We start from the raw sequence: 16,905 nt of genomic DNA, 5'->3' as shown, positions 1-16,905 counted from the left end.
TTCAACCCCTGAGTCAGAGTTGGTGTGGAGGTTTGTAACAGCTGTAGCCATAGTGAGTGAGAAAAGGACCTAATGCAAGATTACAAAGAGCGGCTGGAGCAACAGATGTTCCTTTGTGCCTTGGTGGAGGCACTCGTGTGTCGTGGTGTTCTCTGTGAGTACTCACTGTTTCTGTTCAAATGTTATTTTCTGCAGCGGTTAATCTGTGTGAACGTGTGACTTATCTTTGGATCAAAGACGGGGTGATGGTGCTGAACAAGCCCCCAGGTAAAAACATGTCACTCTGCAATTTAACTGTGTGGCGTGGCCTGTTGCCACAGTTGAAACCAAATTACAACTCAGGGTGGAGAGGTCAGCGAAGGAATGTCATTGTTAGGGTTTTCCTTTGCATACGGGAAGACTTTCAGATCTCTGTCCCACAACCACACAAGATTACAGCATCGATTTGGAAATAAATAGAGGTATAAATAGAAATCTTTGTATAGCATCTATTGTCTTGGGAGTCTTTGATTTCCTTCAGTGATATGATGCTTCTAAAGATTGATCATGATCAGAATTTGTTTAGATAAAATTCATGTGAGCACAAATGCAACAGGGGCTGAACTTGCCACCCCCTTTTTTGCTTTGAGAGCTTTTCTTCGCTCAACTTTTCCCCCACTCAGTGCCAGCACATTTTCCACTTCTGTGCTAAAGAATAAACGGGATCCATCAGAATTCTGCTGATGCCTGGGGAGGGAAAAAATGGAAAGAGAGAAGGGAAAAGGAAAGGAAATGAAATGAAAAAGGGAGAGTGCATAAAAGCATAAGAGAGAAATTCCCCCAGACTGAAGGGTGTTTTATGTTCTTTGACCTACGGTTGCACGTCTTTCTCTCTAATTAGCAGCAGGTAATTAGAGAGCAGTTTGAGAGTGGAGCGGCAGCCAGGGCTTGCAGGCGCAGAAAGTGAAACGCATCTGCCGACACACCCACAGGCCTTGCATAAACATATAGGATAGATCGATGACCTGCCAACTGATCTGACTCAAGAAGTTCTGACAGGACAAATTGTTCTGGATTTGTTAGAGGTCACATTTGTAGATAACTTTAGTCTAAATGATTTTTGCCTGCACAATGTCTTGCAAAAGTATTAATATCACTTAAATCTTTTCACTCCTTGCCCAGTTACCACCACAAGTTAAAGGCCTAATTAAGGTCTGTGGATTATTACAAATTTCCTCTGAGTTAAAGCTAGTTTAAATCTAGGTTTAGATTTTAACCGCTATAAAATTGTCATAAGTTATAACTTTACATAGGTGACTATAATCCCGACGGGAGCCCAGCTTTTTCCTTCCCCACTCAGCAGTTGGGAGAGGTGGAGTTGATTTTAAAATCCAAAGCTCTACATTTCCACACTGTTTGGAGTGTTAGCCCGTGGGTTTTAAACCTTAACCTCTATGAAACAATTGGAGATTGTTTTACCATTGTTTTGATCTTATTTCTCTGGTTTTTACTGCATTCTGGACTCAGTCATTGCAATGGGTGGAGATCTGTGTCCTGATATCACAGGAACACTTCTCCAAGAGGAGGATCCGCTCAGCATCAAATCACACTTGTACAACTTTGTCGCCACCTGCTGTAAGGAATGTGGATAGACAAAACATAACGGATGTTTTTCCTTGGCATTTTGTGTCCAGGCAAAGGCCCATTGACCTGCTATAAACAGGTTCACAACCCTCTTTTGGGTCCAGACCCATCAGTTGAGAATGATCAAAGGACATTAACCCATTAGAATGGCACAGTCAAAGTTCAGACCTACATCCAATTGATGATTTGTGGTGAGACTTTAAAACTGATTTTTAAACTCTATCCAATCGGACTCAGTTTGAGCAAAGAAGCTAGTAGAGATTAGCACCAAAAGTCTTACAGCTGCAACTACAAGGTGGTTCTACAAGACAAAAACTCAGGGGCACTGAATAAATATTTTACATTTTTTCAAATGTTTTAACAGTACAAACATTTGATTTGTGAAAAAGGAATCATTTAACCCTACTCGCAATCACATGCTGCTTTGTTTTTTCAACACAAAGCAGCCCAGAAAACCTGAGCAAAACGAATCCATCTGTGGTTGTTGACAGAAATGTGAAAAAGTTCATGTAGCATGAATAATTTTGCAATGCATACTATTTCTTGCAAAGGATAGGGATGCATAACCATCAGGATAATACACAGAGCTGATTTAATACTCATGAGTCAAATCCTAGAGCATCAAAATCTGAATTCTAACAATTTGCTCTGCTGAGAACATCACATTTCCAGATGGAGGAACAGGTGATTTTTCTCTATTGACCAAATATTTGTTTCTTTGATGCTACATAAAATCTTTTTTACATTGGATAAATATCTGTGTCTAAATGAATTACAGTGGTCTGAATGTGAAGACTGTGCTGTATAATATTCATCTCACATGGCTGTTGATTGCTTTCATATTAATCTGGCTTTAGGTAATTCCTTAAAGTTCAGGGTTGTCTAGTTAGGGAGAAAGAGTAGCAGAAGTCTAAATGGTGCTTTTCAAAGAGAATTACAAGGACAGGTCTTCTTTTTCGAAGAAGAAAAAGCCAAAGCAGTATTAGTCTTCCATGCTCAGGGCCATCTGACAGATTAAATCAAAAGGACTCATTTCTAGATAACTGATATACTTCTCAGGAAAGAAAAAAGTGGGGGGTTTTTTTCTTTAAAAATGTTGTGCATACTAGCATAAAACATAAAATAAAAACACAAGTTTCAGTCTCTATGATTCAAACACCTGACGGGCATGAAGTGAGGAGCTTGATGCGTTTTGCAGACCACAGCCGGGAAGCCAGCCTCAACCGAACACCAATGTCTACTTAGACTGGACTGCATCTCCAGAGGTGTGCTTTCCTCATCAGGCAGCCAGTTCCTTTCACTCTGGTCCAGACAGGAGCTCAGCAGTCATGGAGCAGACTGAAAGCCGCAGGTAAGATCACAATCGGGTAATCAGACAAAAGTCTACAGTGGACTGTTGAGCGCTGACAGTGCTGTTCAGGGATTAATAAGGGCTGAGGTAATATTTCAAGTAAATACTGCTCACAACTCTTACCATAACATTTACTTATCTTACCAAGAAAGATAGGCCCACCAACCAGACTTGAATGGATCATCTGGGTCTTTTAAAGTGAGGTTATTTGAAGTTGTTTCCAGTATTAGTTCCCTTTCCTGTTGTAGACAGATATATTGCTTTGAGTTTGTAGAAAAGTAGATAAAACCTCAGAACGGAGGAAGGCTAACAGCAAGTCAGACCAATTTAAAATAACTCCATGAAGAAGCAACCTGGGGTTTGGGTTTGTCTTCTGCTGTGCAGTACTCATTATGAGACATTTTTTTTATTTCACTGTTATGTCATAATGGATCTCAGTTTGCTGATTTTTAAGATGTTTGTTTTTTACCGAATCTCGGTTCTCATTTTCTATATCCTCATTGTTCTCATTTTTCTGTTTTTTTTTAGATCTTAGCATTTCTTTGATTGACTTTTTGTCTCATTAATGTCATAATGCTTCTGATTTTACTCTTGTGGATATTTTCTTGCCAATTTGTATCTCTCCATTGTAATTAATTTATATTTTGATCTTTTATAAAATTGTTTTCATTTGTATTGTTTTTTTTATCTTGCTTTCCTGTAATGAATAACTGGCTCTGTTGCTTTACATTTTTCATGTTGCAGCTATGTTTCTGTGGTCATTTGATGTATTTTTGTTTCTGTTACATATCATGTATCATATTGCATCTCTTGGACATACACCTCTTCATTTACATTCCCTCTGCCTCTCATGTGATTTATATTTCCTTTCTTTTTCTGCACATTGGTCTTACTGCTTCCTACAGGGCATGTTTTCTTGCAGACCTCCTTTGCTAATCTGATCATGGCGTCAAATGTGTTCATAATGATAATGTAAGCTGGCTGAATTGCAGTAGGTGTAGTAAGTCAGTCTTTATCATTTTCAACACATTTTCAACCTTGGAACAAAGAAATAAAACCACAACTGAAGCCTGATGAATAAATACAATTGAAACGGTTCTTCCTGAATTATTTTTATGACAAAGTTGTGATTTTACTTGATGCCTAAAAAGCCAAAAAATGAAATCAACTTACACTGAAAAATCTAGAAAACATCCAACCTTTAATTTGGGTAAATTATTTTCAGTAAGAAAACACCCCCCTCTTATTGAACAATTGTTTTTCTACAAAAACCCGGTCTTGTGTATTGGCGCCCCAACAATTCCTACAAAATAAATGTAACAAACCATGTTTTTGTAATTTATGCTAAGCTGATCAGTGCCTAGGAACTTTAATTTTTGTGTCATTTCTTCCTATGGCATAAATATGATACATAGGCCCAGTTCTCTGTGTCATTCCATAAAATGGGCAAGGCAAGAGAACATGTCATTTAAATAAAACTGGTCTGTGTTGATGTGCATCAGGAAACAGCTACAAGATCATAGCTACTTGCAATAATTATACAATTTAAAACAACTGGAACTATGACAAACTAGGCTGGATGAGACCCTGAATTTATTCTGCTACAGTGCACAGGGAGCAAATGGCGGGAGTGCTAAAGAAAAGTATCCAAAGCTCACTGATAGAGCGCTGCAGTAAAAGCCAATTATTTCATTGTTCTTTTTACAAGTCTTTACCAGTAATGGCATGTCATTGAGAAAACAACAGATCACCAATCTTACCATTAAGTTATCCTTGTTCAGGAGATGCATTTTAATTAAAATGTTGAAGCACAGCAAGAAAATATACATCATCTAACCTGCTGCCATTATGGTGATTTTGACTCTTGTAGCACTCGCCATGTGTGTTGCGTCCAGTTCCTGACATCCTGCGCTCCTGAACTATGAGTGGAAATTGATGTGTTGTCTCAGATGGAGCTCCTTCCTCTCACTGCTGGCAGACGAGACTCCACAGACCTCTTTAACCCGAGCGCTCACATTACCAGGGGCCTTCAGCTATACTTCTGTGCTGCCTGCTCAGACAAAACTGAGAGGTGACTATGAGGTCAAGCTCTCTTGCTGATCAGTTTTCCCACATCTCATAGCAAACACTACATTGGGCAGCCATAAAAAACAAATCATGCAAAAGAAACAATGGAGACCTACAAGATGGATGCTGTCTAACCAGCACAAATCTGCCTGTTATAGTGATGTATTGTGAAACTATCCCTCTGTTAGTGTGTTTATCTAATTTGGTTTTTTTTTTCAGAACGTTTCACCATAAAGCACAGTTCTAACAAAAATTATCTCACAATGTTTCAAGCTGTATTGATAAAGTTTAAACAGGGTCTTTGAACCAAGCTGGCCCGAGGAGCGTTGATGAAAAGCTATTCTAACCCAACGCCTGCAAATAATGTAAATTGATGAGCAGGCTGTCCCTGCCAAATACATCAATTAGGTGTGCAGACTGGAAGTAGCTCTAAATCATGTTGGAGAGAGAAGCTCAGTTTGCCTCAGAGGATACATGAAGCAATTTTTTTGTTTTGCAACCATTCTGATCCACTTGTGTCGAGTTCCAGGCTGCAATGAGGTCATCCGAGCGTTGTAGAGGGGCCTTTGGTTGTACAAAATATGTCCTCTTTGTGTGCAGAAGTTTAATAAACCAAAACATAATTTGTGTTTTTATAAAATCATTTGTAACATTGAATAGTGAGCGATGCAGTTCAGGACTATTTCAATCCCTAATATATTACGTAGCCTATTGTTTTCTATACAAAGCAACCAAATCACAAATGGTCATATCAACTGGTCGCATCAGATTCTTACTCTTTTTATTTCAGATCCAGAAGTTTTATTTAGGTCTTTCCAAAGATATAACTTCATTTTTTCAAACGCAGTTTGGAGGAACATCGTGTACTTTTTCATACCTTCTTCCCAAGTTGTTAAACTTTGGAGTTTTAGATGGAACATGTCTACCCCCTGCTGGTCACCTCGTGATTTGCAACCAAGGTTTATCATCCTAGGTAAGGTTCGTTAGAAACGTTTCAAGCAAGGTTTCTCAAACTGATAATAATGTATTATACTTTATTTCAAGTTTTATTTCAATGACATGAGAACTTTTTGTATATGTTACAGCAAAGCACTCCATTGTCTGCAGTAAACCCAGTTTATATAATTTCTGCAACTATATAGTATGGAAATACATATTTGATACTAATTAAACTAAATAAAATAAAAAAATAGAAATTTACGTACGACCGCAACTAGTAAATATTATCAGTAGAATCTCTTACTGATCCATAGTGGGAAAATATGAACCCATGTCTTGACTAACTAATTAATTACTTTTTCTACACTAACTTGCCTTCATTTTGTCAGTGCACTTTATTGATATAAGGACTATTTGCTGTTTTTCTGTTCTTTGTTTCATCTTAAACATTTTATGGAGATATCAGTCAATAAATGAACTAGAAAAAAGGAGTTGGCTCTCTAGTTTAATCTTCATTTGGTTACATCACAAAGCCGAATAATCACACTCTTATCTGCGTATAAACAGCTACAGTGTGTTCACATAACCACATCATTGTAAATGCACATTAGCGCAGTAATAACTCGTGATTGTGTTTGACTTGCCATGAGAAAGAAAAGCAAGCATCGTTTTTGTTTTCAGGCATATTTAATTGGCACATGAAATTAAACACAATACAAAGTATTCAGTGCTCCAAAACAACAAGCATGGGGCCACCAAATGGAACACAAATGAAAAAGTGCAAAAACACACCATTTGGTAGGTCTCATAAAGGAAAAGACGTCTTACTAGTCAAAGCAATTAAATCCGTGGTAAGACTCTCCACAGTTGAAATAGATGTTTTCCTTTTAAAACATTTTTTTCAATAAAGTCATATATACTCTCTCTAATTCCATCATGTCACATCCTCTGTACAGGCAGGCGATTCTGAGGGCTAAAAGATTTGTGTTGAGGCAGATCGCTGCCTCTCATCATTTTACCACAAAAAAACGAACCCCAAAACATCTTGACATGTGATAAGATGGGAGGGAAAAAGCCTGTTTATACCGCTTCTTAACTTGTAAGTTTGTCATTCCCTCCTTGAAAAGTGATCATCGCACTCACCACTCCTCCACATGGGAAGTGTTTATGAAAATCTGCATCAGATGGATACTGAACCCAAAAACAGTGGTATTGTTTATGTTTGTGGTTAGAGGAGTCCCGTTTAGGTGGGATGGGTAGCAACAGAATATTCCAACGAAAAGAAATCAGCGGAAAAAAAGAAGAATCTCAAAGAACATATATTTTTTTTAAAGTTAAAATCTTGTACACTATGTGCCACTGAATGTGGAGAAGAGTTGTAGTCTTCCAGTCTGAGAGTTAGGCATGGGCCGGTATGAGTTTCGTACGGTATGGATAACCATGAGTTAAAACACTACAAGGTATTAGCTCAAAGAATTATAATAAAAATGCACCACGTGACCTAACTGCTTTTTATTAAAACAGTCTTGTGCTCCTATATATTCCCAGTCACAGTGTTGGGCATCTGGCTTTCCTTGGAGTAGGAAGATACAATGCTGTAGGAAAATGACATCTGGCATCACCAAACTGTGCATTTAACACTAAAACTCTGCCACTTGTCTGCCACAACTCTTGCGTGTTATGTATACCTCAAGTGTGTTGCTGCTAAAGAATTGACACTACCACAGCTCAAAAACACAACAACCCAAGAATAAGATTAATCAATCTCATGCCATGCTCTGCTGTCTGCACTAATGAAGATTCGCTCACCTCGGCATGCTGGATGCTTAAAATTCAAAGTGAAATTAATGTTCTGATTGAACTGTTAATTATTTCAGCATATAATTGTATGACCACTTGGATAGACTCTTGGAGAATTTACATTTTATTTCCAGATGGTCAGCTGATCCTTAAATATGAACAAAATGATGGTGACATATAGTCAAAAGGAACATACCCAATCGTGAGCCAGCAGAACACTGGAAATGCCACACCCCTGATCCCAATACACATGCACTATTCCTAACAGCAGCACATCAAAAGTGACACACATACTACAATGTAGTATGTTCAATATGTCAGCATGCATGGTGAGATAGCAAACAGTGTGACAGTATGTGTTTACATTCCACACCTTTACTGCACCTGCTGTTTGTGAGCGCAAACACTCGAACTGATCTATTCTCAGTGTGGGGAAAATCACAGCAGCATTGTTTCAATCAGCTGATTGACAGTGTGCAGCAAAAGGGAGGGGGGGGCAGTGTTTCTGTATGCTCATTATACTTAGGGGGAGAACTCCAGTCACTTTAAACTATCGAAATAATATGTTGGAAAATTGTTGCAGTTTAGAAAACCGCGCCTCTACTTGATAGCAGTAATCCAGCCCATGCCTACAGACAGTTTCATCATGATATTAAAAAAATCGGACCACATCTTTTTCGTCCCACCCGGATAAGGCTCAAATCAGGCGATGATCTGCATGTTGTCACACTTCAGAAAATGTTCATCACAGTACATTTTCATATACAGTAGAAAAAGGGGTTGTTGTTTTTTTGGAGTTGCCTAAACGAAGCAGAGACATTTCTCACAGTGTATGTAAACTAACCACAAGTTGCTTTAAGCTTTACAAACAAATAGTAAAAGAAATGCACAAGACGTCTGTAAGATTGATCAGAAAACAACATTATGGCTCCCTAACTTCCACTTCGGAGCGCTGGGAGAAGGAGGAGGAAAATATCACATATTTGCAGTTAAAAACAAGGAAACATGCTTTTCTGAACAAACAGAAAAGAAATTGACATAAATATAAAAAAAAATTAAAAAAATAAACAGGCACTGAAACCCAAACAGTAGCATTCAGGTTAATTTGAACAGTGTGACCAGGCAATGAGGGTTAACTGAACAGAAGGGCTCGAGGCAGCAGCAGCAGGACGGAGAGCGTAAGCCGCCTCTCCGAGCCACCAGCAGAGGGCACGGGGAGGAAGACAGGGCAAGCATGCACCACACCACGCACCCCGAGCCATTGCAAATTGAAAACAAAACAAAAAAACAAGAGAGCGGGGCCTCGAAACAGCTATAAGGCACGTGGCCTTAGCTGCCTGAGGGGGCGGGATAGAGAGTGGGGAAAGGGTGTGGTCAGAGAGAGGAGCAGACACCAGTGACAAGACAAGTATTGTGTGTGGATGAGAGAGACGGCAGGAAATGGATCTGTGACCTCCGGCCCATCCTGGATATCTGAGAATGATGGAGAGTGGTAGAAAACCTGAGCATTGTCTGACAAACAAAACAGAAACACCAAAAACAAAGCCGCTTCCTCCGGTTTCAGCATGGATGAAACCTGCAAATGATTGGCTGTTTTTTTATTTTATATTATTTAGAGTGAAAGGTGCAGGTGATGTTCTCACAGATGAGACTTGGATGATTGTTCTTCTGAACAGCTCCTGCTGCTGTTCCGTCCTGTTTCTGACCACACGCTTTCCCATCCTTCAAAAGGATCAGGGGTAAGAAAAAAACAGAGCCAGATAAGGGGCAGCGAGGGGCATTAGGAGCGAGGATGCCAAAAAGCCTCTTCATGGCTGCAAGCAGAGTTAGAGACATTAAGAAGCAAAGCTCTGCTGTAAAACAACAAGGAGCAAATTGTGTACTGTCATCTGAGTGGGGAGTTAAAATGGACAATGTTATGAGAGCTAAAACTGATCTTTTTGTTGAGCGGAGAAAGCTCGACACTGCTGATAATTTCTTGTTTTGTCAAAATGTTTATAAATTTCAGCTGCATTGTAATCATCCATCGCTCTCTCTCTCTCTTTCTTAGATTTTTTTAAGATTCAGCCCATCTTTCACTTTTTCACACGGTGGTTTTCTCCGAGGCTGCTTGCCCTGCCGTTCCTCAGCCAGCCTCTCGCTTTTAGGAATCTGCAATTTGAAAGGAGAATACACACAAACGAACAAAGAAACAAACAAAAAAAAAAGACAAAAAAAGAAAACGTTAGTCATAAAGAAAACTCAAGATAAACCCAAATATTTAAATATGGACAGAGGGTTTGTGGTACATGTGAAACTGCTTAAAGTAACAATATTGTGGTGAGTGCCTGGAGGCAATCTGCACTTACAGTGCCCTGCAAAATTATTCATACCCCTTCAGCTTTTCCACATTTTGTCTTCAAACACAGACAATAATGTATTGTGTTTGGGTTTCAATGCGTGATCACCTATATACTGTGTGTTTAAAATTTGAAGTTTGTGGTCATAATGTGATAAAATATGAAAGAAGCTTAGGGGCTATGACTGATTAATCAAGGCACTGCATGTTTGTAGATCAACCAAAGCTATATTCATAAAGCTACAATCGTCTCAGCCTAATTATCTGACACAAATTCACGTTAGAAAGCAGCCACCGCACTTTGTCACAACATGCTAAATCCAAGTCATGACAAAACAGATGCTGCAGCATGCAACACTTCAAAATACTCTCTGGTAAAAAGTACTGTTGTATTTAAAGTATTCATGTAAAGTGACATCCCATGCTCTGCCTGGAGCAAACTAAAGCCAAACTGAAGACGTTTTACTAATCTGAGAAATAGTGAGTCTGTCTTGCAGGGCTACGTATTTCGTGGCAGTGAAGTGGAATGACAGAGGGTGTTGCTAGAAGACCCATGCAAGACACCACAGAGCTTTAAAACGTCACACTCTCAGCTCCACATCTCAGCCTCGTCTCACCATAGAGCTCAGAGCAGCTTATTTCTTTTTCCTTTATTCCTTTACCACTGGCCTGGAAAAAAGATCCAGAGCAGGCCAACAATATCATTATCAGAAAGTGAATCGAAAAAGGGGAAAAAGAGCAATTTAAAAGAAGAAAAAGGCTGTAAATTTGATTAATATTCTTATAAAATTGGTTTCACAATTACTGATACAGTAGCATCTCTAATATTAAAAGCATGCAACATTTTAGAGCTGGGGTCGCGGATTTAATTTCCTTTCTATTTATGGTCAACCCACAAAAGTAACTGAAGACATAATATTAATACAGGAGATCTAAACAGCATTTCGTATGATTGCACATTGAGCATGTTTGTCTATTAGGTGCAAAAAGTTACAAAAATATGGTTTCGACTTTTTGAGGTTGTGGATTGATCAACATTAAGTTAGTTCAAGTCCATCTCCATTGTCTGACATTTAACATTCTTATTAAAGTGTAATCAAGAGGTTGTGTTTGAAATGTATCAGTGAACATTGTCAGCAGCTAAATTGTCAGAAGCTTTGATTGAAGGTGTCACATCACGACTCATGTTGTATAACCACTAGGTGGCACTGCAGTGAAAAGCCTGTCCTCAAGAGTCTTAACACATTTCCAGTCTGCTGGTGTTGCATTTCAGAAACATACACTAAGGGCTTTGCTCACACTCAAACTCTCTGCAACACCTGTCATGAGGCACAGCGGACAAATCTGATCCCTCCCTCTACAGAGACAGGAAGTGCATATTTCCAAGCGACTAATAACAATTTTTGACCCCCGTCATTTAGCACGTGAATGGAAACGTACTGATTAACAAAAAACCTGTGATAGGGTGAACTTGCTGAGTTAAATATACGTCATAGCACCTTTGGCATTTGGTTCCAAATTAACTTCAATGTAGGATGTTGGGACATATCCCTCTTCCTCTTCGTTCCTCCGAACCCGTGTCCAGCCGTCCCCTTTGTCGTCTTCTATGACATACAGAAGTTCGCCCTCTGCCACGGCAATGGTGCCCTCATTATGACCTGCACAAGGTGGAAAACAAACCAGAAGTCAGGGAAACGTAGTTTCTTTAAGTTAGTGGACTTTGATGAATTAGTACCTGCTAACTTCAAACAGATTAGTTAAAAAGGCAGCCATAAACAAACATTGATTCATCTAAATCTACACAAAATGGCTTCCACTGTGCATGAGATAAGAGCAAAACATTCCTGGCATCAGCTTGCAATAAAACAGCATAACATCCACCTGCTCAGTCATGCGAGGTGAAGCTTGTCAGAGCTGATTTATCTGACATCATCACCACATTCCTAAAGACTGAGGAAAACTAAAGTTTAGGAGCCAAGTTCAGTCAGGGCTAATTATTTAATATCAAACTCTGTTTTTTCCCAGTTTTGTCACGTTTCAACCACACTCCGTGATGTCATATATTGGCATTTTATGTAACAGACCAACATACGTTAGTGCATTGTTGTGGACAGGAAGTGAAGGGATACCTGGTTCTCATTTTTACTTTACAAATAGGAATCTGAAAGGTGTAGACACCCCTTGAGTAAATACAGTGGAAAGTCTTTTGTGGAGTGACTCTTCCAACTTTGCATAGTTAGAGATGGATTGTTTTCATTCTTCTTCATCTTTCCTCTGATCCTAATAATGCTTTAGGTCTGGACTTTGACTGGACCATTCTGACACACAATATGCTTTACTCTAAGCCACTCCATTGTAGGTCTATGTGTATATTTAGGGTTGTTGTTTTGTTGAAAGGTAAACCTTCAACCCCTCTTCAAACTACCTGGGGCATTTAACAGGTTTTCTTACAGAACTGCCCTGGATTTAACTCTATCCATCTATCCATGTATTTTCTAATAAGGTGACTAATAAAGGAAATGTTGCACTTGATTTTATTTAGGGACATAAGAATAAAGGGGTCTGAAAACACATGAAAACCAGAGTTTTTAAGCTTTATTTGTAAAACACTTTAAAAACCATGTCTAATTTTTCTAGCACTTTACATTTATGCACTACTTTGTGGTGGTCTATCACTTAAAAACCAATCAGAACTACCTTTTAAGGAACTAAAGGACAGAGAATGTTACAAACTAAAAATGTTTGGTTGAGAAAGCTGAACTCCGATTAGTTTATGGTTTGCCTTTAAATGCCGTCAAGCTTCGATTTGCTGTTCAAAAGCTTTGACCTCAGTATGAGAGCGCAATCAGACTTTGCATCGAGGTATGAAAGGTTAGAGATGGTTGGAAAGGAGAACATATGAAACCAAATGAAGGTAACCAGGAACTATGCTGCACTTGTGTTGTCAACCTGAAAGCACAACATATTAATTTTAAAAAATGTTTCTTTTCCTAATTAGAAAGATCTATGTCAACTGTTCAGAATCCGGTCCAACTACAAATAGCAGCATAGTTTTTTTTTCTCTAGCAGATGACTAAAGCTTCTATTTTGCTTTTCTGAAGAATTAAACGCCTCTCTTGTAAGGAGGCCAACTGAGTGTGATTTTTGAACGAAACAGCTCTGGACAGCGCTCAAAAATTTGCTACAAAAAAGAGGAAGAGAGAAAAGTCTATGTTTTCTATTCACATTTCTCCTCCATGCATTTTCACGGAAACATCAGACCCCTATGCTTGTCCACATCCTCCAGAAGAAATGACAGGCCTATAACAGCAGCTCACCAATAATGGTTATCTGTTTTTGCATAAACTACATCACAAACTTGCACGGCGGCTAGTTACCTTCGAAGGGGTACAAAGCTTTGCAGGTGCCGATAGTGGGTAGGGTGTCGTCGTCGTCGAAATCCTCATCAAAGTCCGGCGCGGTGGTGGGGATGGTGGTGGGGTTGATGTTGGCTTTGACCTGAGTTTCTGAATTCTGCTCCTCTGTGTAGCTGCCATCCGGGCTGCTCAGGGGCCAACACACACATTAAACATACAGTGAAAACATATGCAGTTTCCCTCCAAAATAATGAGATAAATAACAGCTGATTCTTGTTTTCCTAGGACTGGTGTTTGCCTGAGTATACCATACCTCTCTCTGTCCTGCGCACAGTTGTTGGTCACGGTGGTTGTGCTCTGGGCTTCGTAAAGACCGCTCCTACGGTGTGTGTCGCTCTTAGAAGGCATCCTCTCCTCTACTTCCGCTAACCAGCCCTGAAACACATGTTTCTTACCACTCAGTGTTGTGCAAACGTACAGTGTTTCATTTGCCAGAATGAAAAGTGGAACATAACCGTGAAGTGGAAGGAAAATGATACATGGTTTGGTTTTTATTCTTTACAAATCCCAATCTGAAAAGTGTGGCATGCATTTGTAAGTAGCCCCCCTTACTCTGTAATGCCTTTAAATAAAATCCAGTGTAGCCAATTGCCTTCAGAAGGTGTCATTACAGTGCAGCTCTTTTTAATTAAAAAGTAACTCTGTGTAATACTTTGGCCTCCTGGCTGAGGGGACTCTACTGCAGGAACCGGGAACCAGGTAAAACGATGGGAAAATATATGAAGCTAAATACAGCCACCGGCTGCCTGGGGTGAGGGAGTAATGACATATGGTTTGTGCGACCAGTGAAAATGAGGACTTCCAAGAGTAAACAAGAAACCGAAATTCCTACGAGAAGAGTAACAAGGTGAGATTTAAATGTATCTATTAAAACTGAAGCGTTGCTTGTCGAACAAGGGGAATGCTACGCCCAGTTAGTCCGCCATTATTGTCTTGAAAAGAACAGCATGGGGAGACTTGAGATACAGATTTTCTGCATTGTTTTGACACCTACTGTCAACCATCACGGCTAGCTTGTTTTCTGAAAGCTTAAAGCCCTGAAATTGACGACTTCACTTGATTTTTAAGAGACCAGAAGGAGCTCAGATTTATCACTCAAATGTTCTGTGAAAGTGGCTTGTGGCAAGGCTTGAAGTTTGATGTTCTATAGGTGGATTCTCTCTGTTCTTGAATTATTTTGCAAACACTTGCAAATTTCAGTCTCTTGATCATGCAAAAGCTAGTGGAACTATTGACTCAGGGGTGCTAAATAAAAACTGTGTGCCACACGTTTCAGACATTTTATTCGTAAAAGATCCGGAAAGCATTGTATTCATTTTCTCTGCTTCACAATTAAGCATTGCTTTGTGTTGGTCTATCACACCTCCCATCTCAATTGCACACTTACAAAGACAGGCCCGTTCAAAACATACAAAAGTTTCTGTTTGACAAAGGCTGAGACATTTAAGTGGTATGAATACTCTTGGGAGGCATGGTATTTGTGCACTCCAGAGTATGACAACCTAAAATGTATAAAGAACCCCTTTAAAAATAAAGCAGGGACGTGTTGCCAACCACACCATCTGCATCAGCATCTTGTCCTAATATGGACAGGCAGTGAGCATCTTTGGACCTAAACCAGCTTTATGTGCATTTTTGAGCGCCTCATTATTTACTGCTCTGAATTTACAAACATCTGCGCCCTGCCAACATTAACATTCAAGAGAGTTGAGAGGTGCATCTGGCTGGGAACTAACCTCAAACTTCTGCACTTCAGCCTGGAGCTTGTCGATGTTTTGGGCTATTTCCGATAAGCGGGGGTCCACACTGGCTGGGTCTCCCATCTGGGGATTCTTCAAGTACACATCTTTCATCTTGGTTAGTGCATCCCTGGGAAGACGAGAGCGAATTAAAGTCATTGTTGTTGGGGTAAGAGAGGTAAAAACCAAGCATGCTTTCAATCTTTAGGTGGGAAAAAACACCTCTGGTCCATCTCTTTGTGAATATCTTTATTGAGGTCATCAATCTTGCCCTGCAGCTTCTTCCTCCTCTGCTCTGGTGGCAGATGACTGAAGTCCTCTGGTCCAGATCCCTAAGAGAGACGAAGACGCAGAAAAAAAGGAGACAAAAAGAAAAAGGGATAGATAAAATCTGTAAGAAATGGGCAACATTGACAGTACCGTATATAATTTCTCAGCTAACGTTTTCAGAGTAATCTTGTCTAGTTAGAAGCAGTATCTCCATTTACCAAACACCAAACAAGACAGCAGCTCTAATAAACAAAGCTTTTACACAGCTCAGTAAAAGGAGATACAGCAGTCCTTCTTTGACACACTGAAAATTAAAATTGAGATGTTTGTCTGTGTAAAAGCATGAGGCCTTTCACCTGTTCAGTCGCCACATCTAATCTAGCACTCTGCGAACATGGCGGACATGTAATAAAACTATTCTCACTTCCTATATAGCTAGCGTGTACTGTGTTAGCATGAGTTGGCTAATGGGTTTGCAGCTGTGTGATTACTCTCTGACAGGACTGAATGTTCCTGATGTGGTGGAAAAGGAGTGTTTGATTGTTTTCGGTCTGAACATTCTGTCAAACTCTCCTGAACGGGTCAGATTTCTGGGGTTGGTTTCGCAATCTATATTAACCCGGAAAAAACATGCAAAGTTAAAGAAAACTATATTATTTGTTAGGAAACTTTGTTCAATTACATTTATTCTGCTTTAGATCACTGTCTGCCTAAGATTTCTCTTTGAAATATTCTTTTTATTGATCTTATGTCATATTTTAATTTTCTGAGGCACTGAATTTTGGGTTTTCATTATCTGTAAACTACAATCATCAAAATGAAATAAAGGCTTGAAATATTTCTCACTATGTATCCATTTAATATGAGTTTAATTATATGAAATGAGTGACATTTTTAAAAAATGTTTCAAGACATGCTTAATTTTTGAGATCTACAGGGGTTGGACAATGAAACTGAAACACCTGTCATTTTAGTGTGGGAGGTTTCATGGCTAAATTGGACCAGCCTGGTAGCCAGTCTTCATTGATTGCACATTGCACCAGTAAGAGCAGAGTGTGAAGGTTCAATTAGCAGGGTAAGAGCACAGTTTTGCTCAAAATATTGAAATGCACACAACATTATGGGTGACATACCAGAGTTCAAAAGAGGACAAATTGTTGGTGAACGTCTTGCTGGCACATCTGTGACCAAGACAGCAAGTCTTTGTGATGTATCAAGAGCCACGGTATCCAGGGTAATGTCAGCATACCACCAAGAAGGACAAACCACATCCAACAGGATTAACTGTGGACGCAAGAGGAAGCTGTCTGAAAGGGATGTTCGGGTGCTAACCCGGATTGTATCCAAAAAACATAAAACCAC

General features: G+C 39.5%; 1 protein-coding gene across 17 annotated transcripts in view; it reads right to left on the bottom strand.

Annotated features, from left to right (window-relative positions):
• Positions 1 to 6,648: 6,648 nt before the first annotated feature.
• Positions 6,649 to 16,905, bottom strand: part of LOC124872371 (formin-binding protein 1) — a 78,024-nt gene continuing 67,767 nt past the window's right edge. For 12 of the 17 annotated variants that reach the window (XM_047372281.1, XM_047372276.1, XM_047372277.1 and 9 more), the window contains 5 exons: positions 15,496 to 15,605; positions 15,271 to 15,403; positions 13,788 to 13,909; positions 13,496 to 13,671; positions 10,796 to 11,776 (listed from right to left, as the gene is read on the bottom strand). In XM_047372281.1, coding sequence (XP_047228237.1) covers positions 11,598 to 11,776; positions 13,496 to 13,671; positions 13,788 to 13,909; positions 15,271 to 15,403; positions 15,496 to 15,605 — 720 coding nt within the window. In that variant the 3' untranslated portion in view covers positions 10,796 to 11,597. The other 5 variants (XM_047372283.1, XM_047372287.1, XM_047372290.1 and 2 more) reach the window with 2 other exon arrangements.

This window comes from Girardinichthys multiradiatus, chromosome 8 (assembly GCF_021462225.1).
Source record: "Girardinichthys multiradiatus isolate DD_20200921_A chromosome 8, DD_fGirMul_XY1, whole genome shotgun sequence".
Taxonomy (NCBI): Eukaryota; Metazoa; Chordata; class Actinopteri; order Cyprinodontiformes; family Goodeidae; genus Girardinichthys; species Girardinichthys multiradiatus.
Note: the sequence above shows the minus strand (reverse complement) of the source record. Positions and strands in the feature narration are given on the sequence as shown.